Here is a 10,215-nt window from a genome sequence, read left to right as displayed (position 1 = left end):
CTGTCTGCCCATCAGTGCACCAATACATTATTAAACATAGACTCAAAGTAACACACACACACGCACGCACGCATGCACGCACGCACGCACGCACGCACGCACGCACGCACGCACGCACGCACGCACGCACACCACACACACACACACACACACACACACACACACATGCGTACATGTGAAGTTGTTTTGTATGTCTGGAAGGTACAGACATAGCCTACTGTAGAAGCATGCTTGTATGCGGGAAGCAGAACAGTAATTATTATGGCTCAGATGCAGTACAGTTTGGTATATCTGCATTTTGCCCCATTTGAAATATTGATTCATGGTTTGTGGCAGGATAGTTCACAATGATAAAAAAGAAAAAGAAAAAAGCTAATTCTCTAACGAATACGATGCTCTACCACTCAAAGAGGGGAAAGTCAGTGATGATGAGCAAGAACGGTGTAGCTATTATGCTCCTCGGTTAATCACTTATTATTTATGAGAAAGAGATAAAGCATCCAGGCAATGTATCAAAATATACAAAAAGAGAGAGAGGGCATTAAAAGCAAAAGGCTCGTTCAAGGTTGAAAAAACAGGCTGTATTGGAGTAAAAGCAGCGAGGAGGAGGAGGAGGAGGAAAGATAAATGAGGCAGGCTGTGTTAAGGGATTGCAAATTCAAAGTGGATTGTGAAACGGAGAGGGTTAGAATGAACACCCCCCCCCCCCCATACACACACACACACACACACACACACACACACACACACACACACACACACACACACACACACACACACACACACACAGACATACACCACCTCCTCCGCTCTCCCCCCCTCACTCATACCACCACCACCCCCTCCTCCTCCTCCCTCTACCTTCTCTCGCCCACTCACTCACTCTCTCTCTCTCTCTCTCTCTCTCTCTCTCTCTCTCTCTCTCTCTCTCTCTCTCTCTCTCTCTCTCTCTCTCTCTCTCTCCCGCTCCCTCTGTAAACCTGGCATACTCTATTTCTCTCACACACTCTGCTGCAGTCAACGAAAAAAATATAATGCACAGACCTGTGATCTTAACAATGCTGCCGCCGTTTCTTTTGTTCTTTTCGCGCTGAAGGGTGTATATACGGATTACAGCGACAACACCAAGGCAAAGCGACTCTTTTAGCCCCGCGTTTACCTGCGATTCTCCTGCACGTCGTCGTTAAATGGCATTTTAAAACCAAGACTTAATATTGACCTATAATAACACAGGCACGTGAAGCATTCAAAATAGACAGCGGTGACATACGGATGCATGAACGGTCTGTCGCGATCTTGTAAGACATCCTTAGTGCAACATCTTCGAAGAGAGCCGTGAGTATGTAGGCGAATGCACAAGGCAGGCAGCAAGGAGACATGACAGACATACCGATATCAAACGCACAGATTCCTACCCGTTAATTGGTTGCAGAAATAAATCAAATCCGCCTTTGAATGTTTTATAAAGACGAGGTGTTAGGCTATAATCACCGCGCTCTGCGATGTCTCGCTTAAAACTAGGCTATTTCACAAGTTAATTTCAAAGGAGCTTAAAAATAGCTCAATTCAGCACCTCGGACAGCGCCAATAAGGTGCCACAGCAAAGAATTAGCTAGTTTACAAATTGGACCAAATCTCGGTCCCTTCAAACGTCCTTTTATTAATCGAACTGGCCAGTTCAATTAGGACACATCAAGTCCAGCCGTCCTTTATTATCATTGACCCCCTCTGTCTCTGTTCATTACGTGGGTTCTTCTCCAACCGCTTATTGATTGCGTTAAACGTGTAGGGACTGCATGCGCGCGGATCATTTGCCAGAAAACCACTTAAAAAAAAATCCCAGCTCAGATTGCAATAGTTTCTCCTCTCGCTGTTCAGAGTTTCACGGCGTATAATTCAACACGTGGCTAAACACAAATTATATTAGGCTACCTTTACCGTAACTTTTGAGCAGGACTAAAGAGTCCTAGATTTTTTTTACTTTGAGTAGCCTACGTTAGGATTTGCACCAGGCAGAAATAAGGTCATCTGGGAACCCATCGGCAAAAAAAAAGTAAAAAGAAAAATTCCTTCTTGAGAGATTAGAAATAAGGTAACGCGACGTATAGCCTACCCATCAGGAAAAACGAAACAAAAACAAAAACATTTAAAAAAGACTTTATGTAGAGATGTTCTCATCTCTGATGTAAAGCAAAGGCGATGCACAGTCCATGAACCAACGCGCACTTGACATCGCAGAAGAAAGTTGAACGTCTGCATAGGACCGTCTGATTTAATTCATTGACTCAAACAACTCCCACCATGGCTCATCCTCCTAGCCAAACTCTACGAGGGGACCGCCGCTCCATCCTCAGCCGTTCATTCATCCTTGCAGCGCTGACTTTCCTCCTGTCTTGGTCCTGCCCGGCTCTAGGCAAGAAGAAGCTCTACATCGGAGCTCTGTTCCCCATGAGCGGTGGGTGGCCCGGCGGACAGGCCTGCCTTCCCTCCGCTCGAATGGCTCTGGACCTGGTCAACAAGAGGACTGACATCCTGCCGGATTACGAACTGGAACTTATACACTATGACAGCATGGTGAGTAATATTTAACCAGCTCAACTCCACCGCTATTAGAGATCATCAATCATGCATCGGTTGTCATTAGTGGTGGGAAGAAGAACATGTCTCTGGAGTGAAGGTATCCTGCCTGTACAGTATAATTACATGGTGTGTTTAGTAAATTTATGTAAGGGCGTCATTAGAATAATGAGCTGTGCTTTTGTGCTTGTAAAAAAAAAACAGCATATGGTCATAAACAAGGTCAATGTTGTGCCATAATAATTGCATCAGTGTGCATGTTTTCATAAGTGCTGAAGGTGCAGGCTTGTGTACATTCAAATATAATACTCTCATGTAATGGCTGGGCTGTCTGGTGGTCACCTCATCAACTCTCATGGTCCTTCGATTTCCAATTGCTTTGACTCTGACCCAGCTCCTATTGGCTGCTTCATTTTTCTGTCCCTCTCTCCCGTCCTCCCTCCCCCCCCTCTCTCTCTCTCTCTCTCTCTCTCTCTCTCTCTCTCTCTCTCTCTCTCTCTCTCTCTCTCTCTTAGTCACTCTCCCTCTCCACCCCCCCCCCCTCTCTTACTCTTTCCTTCTCAGTCCCTCACTCTGTAGCTCTCACCCTCGCTCTCCCCCCTCTCGCTCTTTCTTTCTTGGTCCCTCTCTCTCCTCTTCCTAAAGGGGTCCCTCATCCCTGTGATCACGCACTACATGTCAACGTACAACACCAACAGTATATAATCAGTTAAAAACGTTAATGTTTTTAAAAGCATTGCCATGATAGGTCAGAACTCCGAACCTCTCTTCATTGGAACCCTGTTTCAAAAGACTAAAGTGGGGGGTGTAGAGGTTGGCATGACAACAGTAACCAAGACAACCGCAGTTCAAACATACACAGATTTGGCTTGATGGAAAAGGAAGGATCATGCACCTTAATATCGTTGCGTGAACGGGAACAGACGGATCGTGGGTGATGTAAGCCCGTAGCTAGGTATGAGAAAGCCGCATTGAACGCAGTTAGCCAAATGTCAAAAGTGCTGGTCAGGGCAGCCATCTATCATAGGCACTTACATGACCACAGACAGTCTATTGAAGTGCTCTGCCAGGGCAGCTGCAGGATGAGAGGAGTAGCCCTGCAGACAGGAGTAAATACATGCTGATGGATCTACTACCCATTACGATTCAGCACCACAGACACCTATGCCAAGAGCGAAAAATGCCTGTGTCATCAGGAGGCAAACCAACCAGAAAATCTCTCGCTATAGTGAATCTAGTTATTCCCCATACCTCGCCCCGCGATCGTGAGGTACACTCATTAGATATCTGTCTAGGCGATATGGTCGTTAAATTTGAAGACCGTCTCAAAGGACGGTGTGGGAGGACATGGTGGTGACGTAGAAACTGAGACGGATAAATTTGGCCATCTCATTTGAATGCGTAGGATAGTGACGGTGATTTCCCCCAAGTGTTGAGGCTAAATCAATGAGTCAGTTGCCACGCATACCGCTCTGAATTACTGTCAGGTTTTGTTTACAATTTAAATTGTTTGATTCAGGAGTGGAGAGGACAGCATTCTCCAACTCCCCTGCTAGCGAGCTGGTCCGACATAATATCATTAAACGTGGGAGAGAGTAATAACTGATATAGCACCATCTTATGTTTTATGAATGGGTTTGAGTTAACCTTCATGATACTTCCCCTGACCAAATAACATAAACTGGGCTGAATTTTGTGACCTAACGGAAATCAGCAGGGCTTTTATAGTTGATTTATACTTGATGCATTGTTAGCTTTAAAAACTACATCATAGAGTATAAATTAGGCTTTAGAATTCAACCAGTATTTCCCAGAGCTCTCTTCTTATTTTTTTTATCAAAACTTTATTTAAAGCTTGACAAACCTTTCCATATTTTTTGTATTATGTACGTATTATTTCATTATTAATTGAGTTTTATTTAAGAGTAATTAAGAGTATGCTGTATACCGTTTAAAAATATTTTGTAGGACACTCAACCTTGTATTTACAGACTTTCTTCTTGAGGATATTGACAGCTTATACTCAAGGTCCCCGCTGCAATTCTATCTCCTCCTGTAATTATGACTGAAATTCCTTATATGGCTCAAATACTACTTATTTTCTCTGTCATCATTGATATTTCAACAGGTAAAAATAGTTCACAAACATAAAGTGCATCTACGACACGACTCCGCCAGGCAGCATAAGTGTTGCACATGTTATGAAACCAGTCAAGTACAAAAGTATATATCTGTCTATCTATCAAATAGACAAACTTGTCCATTTGCCTGCCTGTCAATCAACAAATCAATCAATCATTTCTATATATCCATCAATCAATCAATCAATTTCTGTCTGTCCATATGTCCGTCCGTCTGTGTCTCTGTCTATCCATCTCATGCTTGTGCATGTTGTTTTTAATAAATGTGACACATTGGAAACCAGCTGCACGCTCGGCGTCCCCTGAGTGTGCCAGGAACAATTTACGATTTACAATTTAGGCATTTAGCCGACGCTCCTATACAGAGCGACTTACAAAGTGCAAGATGGGAGTAAATGGCATGAACAGAGCGATGGGGTGGGGAGTGGTGTGGGCGGTTGGGGGGCTGCAGTATGTCGCTAACAGCCCTCCCGGGAGTCTGGCTCACCAGCGGCTCTCAAATCCCCAAACACGTCGGTCAGACAGCCAGTGCGGCTGAAGCGATAGTGTTGGTTCTGGTTCCCCTCCATTCATTACCCTGCCAGATGAGCAGAATCCTCACTCACCACGAATCAGTCATGCTCATTCACCCTGAAGTTAATTGGGGCTCGCAATGTTAATTGTCCTTTGTGTCTCATGGAGTCTGTGTGATTTATGTAAATGTAGATTTGTACTGATTTGTCTCATTACTAAGATTTGTGGGGAGGGAACCGTTTCTTATTCTGCCAGAATAAGTATTGTTCATGTAGAGCACAATGACATTTGCATAATTATAGCTTCATCGAATCAAAATCCATGCTCATTCGTTCTTTTTTGTCTTTGCCACTGTACCAAAATGTCTATATCCAAGTCCTTTCTGTGGTCCCACTGTGCCCGCCGACCCTCTCCCAACCACAGGATCAATGATCACCATTCCCACACCATTATCATTTAAATTGCTTATTGATTTTTCATTGAGTGTAAGCTAAGAATAAAACTCCCAATGCCATTCGTTAGGTGTGGACTCTAAAGACAATAGAGCCTTACCTAGTGGGTAAATGTTTTTCCCAACGTCAACATAGATGAATGTTGTCCCCCCCTCCCTGGAAGAGCGTTCTCAGGAGACACGATCTGGGTGTCCTTGAAACGTGTCTCACCTTGTCGCACTCTCTCAGGCTGTTTGTGTATTGCCGTGAGCAAACCACTGTAAAATGAATTGCTGACTCTCTCGGTCCGGCACAGTGCATTTTACCTTCCACATATGTTTGTGAGCCATTTAAAGCCCTAGTGGTGTGCAGTAAGGGACGCCCACCTCCATCTTTATTTGATCTGTCTTGCTAACCCCCACTCGCCCCATCCCTGCTCTAATGCTTACAGAGTCTCTCTCTCTCTCTCTCTCTCTCTCTCTCTCTCGCTCTCTCTCTCTCTCTCTCTCTCTCTCTCTCTCTCTCTCTCTCTCTCTCTCTCTTCTCCTCCTCCTCCTCTGTCCCCAGTGTGATCCAGGTGAAGCTACCAAACTCCTGTATGACCTTCTGTACACTGAGCCCATTAAGATTGTCCTGATGCCAGGCTGCAGCTCAGTGTCCACCCTGGTGGCTGAGGCCGCCCGCATGTGGAACCTCATCGTGGTAGGTTCTCTTTCTCTCTTTCTCCCTCTCTGTCTGAAGCGCTGGTCTGATGTTTGCTACACCTTGGCACACGCTAACCCGAGTCCACCCGATGTTATATCTTTTACACGCATCAACTTGATCGATGCTGATGTTACTTGACAACACAGATTTTACACAATGTAGCGTTCAACAAATCTGTCTATTGTAATTGACTATTTGTCAATAACAATCCTTTCTCGCGTTTCTTTTGCTACCAGAGCAATTCTTTTAAAAATACAGGAAAGGACTCGGATAGGAGAGACTTGGCATACAGTACATTGGTACTACTGTGTGCCAAATGAATGCCCAGTGAAAGTGAATCTGACTCTCCAGGGCTACAGTATGTTGGCAATGCTTGAGTGCATGCCTCAGTCAGCCTGCCACTTTGACAAGGCAGCAAGAACTCCTGAGTGCACTCGGCAGGAGAATATTAACCTGTTGGAAAGTGGGCACAGGAACTCTGAACCACTAGTCCAGAATACCAACTACACCGTGAAGAAACCACACAACATGGCTTCATTCAATTCAGGATGCTGGAAATAAGAGCATGTGCCGTAGGGAAGTGATTCTCAACGTTATTAACTTCACTGACTCCCAGTTCGCTGTCGGGCAGAAACCAGCTAACTAATCATCATCATATATCATATATATCATTCGGGCTATAGGCTTAGTTAGTTATGTCAGTGGTTCTCAACCTTTTCAGGCCGCAATAGTTTTTTTATAGTATAGTTTGTTGATGACTTTTCATGCAGTAATGGTCCCCCCTGGGGGTCCCGGCCCACAGTTTGAGAACCACTGAGTTATGTGACTTTGAATTTTTACTTTGCATAACATAATAAAAGCATAAAAAAGGAACAGCACAAAAATTGTCTAAAAAAGTAAATAATAATAGCTAAAATGTATATAGCGCTTTTCTAAGTACCCAAAGTCACTTTACATAAAGAAAAGGAAGGAACCAGAAGAAAAAAAACCTAAAACAATAAAGAGGAAAAGCTATCCTGAAGAGCTGGGTTTTGAGTGAGGTTTTGAAGGAGTGGAGGGAGGGGGCATTTTTTATATGGTTGGGGAGTGCATTCCTGAGGGAGGGGGCAGCAACAGAGAAAAGCCCTATCCCCCCAGGTACGGCACTTGGCCTGGGGGACCTCCAAGAGTTTGGCTTCACTGGACCTGAGGGAACGGGAGGATACATAATGTTGGAGAAGATCGGAGAGGTAGGGGGGAGCCAGATTATTGAGTGGTAAGCTGGATTTTCTTGTGGATTCTTTGTTTGACGGGGAGCCAGTGTAGGTCGTGGAGGATTATATGTAATTATATGGTCTCTGGAGTTCTTTAGAATTACATTGGTTATCATTACTTGACAGTCCTTTTCCGAACCATCACCCTTGAGAATAATTCTCGGAACTTCCCTTGTGCGCGGGCTTCCCTAATTCTGCAAACTGTGACCTTTGTCGCCTGCCGACTCCACCCCTTGACAGGATACTGGTGAGCAGACGGGCAGCTGAGTTTTGAACGTATTGGAGTTTGTTGAGGACTTTGAAGGTGGTGCCGTTGAGGATACTGTTACAGTAATCAAGCTGGGATGTGATAATTGCAGCAGCTGGAAATGTCCGAGAGGGCCGCAGGTGGGCTATATTCCTGAGGGGAAAAAAGGCAGTTTTTGGTGATCTGTGTTTTCTGAGAACACTCTTTATATCACATGCATGAAGACTTCATACTGTGTGAAGTGGCCTAGCCAAAAAAATATCAACAAAACTGACCTGTAATTGTTCTGTTCAAAAACAGGGCATAACTGCAGTAGAGAGGTCATAACTCTACAGTAGAGGTATATGCCCTCTTTTTTTAACAGAACTATTACAGATCAGTTTTGTTGACATTTTCTGGCTAGGCCACTTCTAGAGATTATTTACCAACCCAGTTGGCTGAAAAAGGAACCTTCGAGCAGCGTATTTGCCCGCCTGGAGTCTTCCATCATGCAGTCGTGTTTTTTTGTGTGTGGTGATTTCACTAGCCTGACTATTTCAGTTGAAATCCATGGAGTCAACCTACATGTAGAAAATAATCCTTTTCAGTTCCGTGAGTGGCTATTTTGGAGTCATAATACAGGGGAGCATGAGCATGACAGGCTGACAGCTCGGAGCTTAGTGCAAGCGCAGCATTAATGTCATCTCCCTCTTTGGGGAATGTTGGTAAAGTGCACTCGCACAGAAAAAAGTCCCCAGTCCGCCATCCCTTCATTTTTCATGAATGCGGCGATTTTAGCATCAGAAGGGGCTTTTTTTTTTAGGACTGTAGGTCATCTAGAAGAGGATCTGAGAGTGAATCTGTCTGTCCGGGGCTAATCTTGCAAACTGCTTGACCGACCAGCCTCACAATTTTTACATAATGTTCCATATTTCTTTAAAGTTTTAAAAGGTCAAATATTTGACCCTTTAAAACGTAACTTTTATGCAGGAAGTCAATGGCAGCCGTTTCGGAATGAAACCTTGCCCTAATATGGAGACGATTGACGTAATAGTACTGACGTCATAGTACTGTCGTCATACAGTAGATTCTACAGTATGTCTGACAATGGCCACGTGAAGCCCAAGATCCACACAGAAGCCACACCGTTATTAAACCCTGTCTTGTGTCTTGTCGTTGCCAGGGCTGAGATTGCACGACCCGTATCCTCTGCACTAGACCTTGTCATTGTTCACTTGATAACACAGTGCCTCACACTGTGTAAGCGATCAATGAAAGATGGTTACTAAGAAACTGAACCTCATGTACTGTGGTTCAGCTGAAGGATATTGAGCCAAACAATACAGCACTGTCACCAGGCTACATTATGTTATAATCCTTTTCTCATTCTGCTGCCCTCCTTCCCACTTCTCTCTCCTGTTCTTCCTCTTTTTCTTCCACACAGTAACATCCTCAGTGTTAATTGATCCATTTGTGTGTACAAATGGAACGAAATGGACCCGTATGGGTTACTGTGTAAACTAAACTAAACATGCGTGGTTGATCTAAAAAACGGATGACGTCATCCATTCCTGAAGCTATCCCAAGCTGATACGTCATACACGATGGACATCATAGCCTTAAATATTCAAAAAGTTTAATATTTCAAAAAGTTTTATATTTCAAAAAGTATACAAGATTTCCAAAAGTTTCCAAAAGTCCCTGCTATTCCCAAAGAAGATGAAAAATGTAAAGTTTGAACGAATCTTCTAGGTTAAGTACCTAGAGTCAGAAGAATTGTATAATAATAAAGAATAGGGAGAAGAACATCTCTCCATGTATCGAGCCCACTAAATAACACTCAGGGTTTTACTATGTACGTGTCTTCCTACTGGTTGTTCTTTTTATTTCATGCTCTGTCTGTTTATTTCGTTTTTGGGGGATTCTCCCGTTACTGTGTAGAGCAGGGGTTCTCAAAGTGGGTCTCCAGCTAAAGTGTTGATAGTTAAGAACCAAATGGGCCTTTACAGATCTCTAACTCCGAGAGTGTACATTTGTACACTCTCTCAGTCATGGGGGTCTGTGGCCCTAATCATGCACACAAAACTGGGGGTCCTTGAAATTAAAAAGGTTGAGAACCACTGGTGCAGAGCAGTGGTTCTCAACATTTTCTGGATCAGGGCCCATTTGAAAATCTCAAACATTTTCGCAGCCCACTTAAAGGGATATTTCACTTTCAAATAAAATAAACATTAAAAAAAAATATTTTAAAAAAATGAAAGAAGTTATGGCAAAATCACGGCCCCCTCACACATTAGTAGGACACTCTAATGCGTGAGGGGGCCGTGATTTTTCCATTACTTTTTTCATTTATTTTTAATATATTTTTT

At 43.7% G+C, this 10,215-nt stretch overlaps 1 protein-coding gene across 1 annotated transcript in view; it reads left to right on the top strand.

The window, feature by feature from the left end:
• Nucleotides 1-2,433: 2,433 nt before the first annotated feature.
• The window catches only part of gabbr1b (gamma-aminobutyric acid (GABA) B receptor, 1b), a gene marked incomplete at its 3' end in the record, with an annotated part of 46,446 nt that continues 38,664 nt past the window's right edge, over nt 2,434-10,215 (top strand). The window contains exons 1-2 of the mRNA XM_080442264.1: nt 2,434-2,574; nt 6,230-6,364. Of these exons, the coding sequence (XP_080298390.1) occupies nt 2,449-2,574; nt 6,230-6,364 (261 nt within the window). The 5' untranslated portion in view covers nt 2,434-2,448. The remainder of the gene's footprint in view (nt 2,575-6,229; nt 6,365-10,215) is intronic.

Source organism: Gymnoscopelus braueri (genome assembly GCF_963280865.1).
Source record: "Gymnoscopelus braueri genome assembly, chromosome: 11".
NCBI lineage: Eukaryota > Metazoa > Chordata > Actinopteri > Myctophiformes > Myctophidae > Gymnoscopelus > Gymnoscopelus braueri.
The sequence above is the reverse complement of the archived record's forward strand: the minus strand, read 5'-3'. Positions and strand labels throughout refer to the sequence as shown.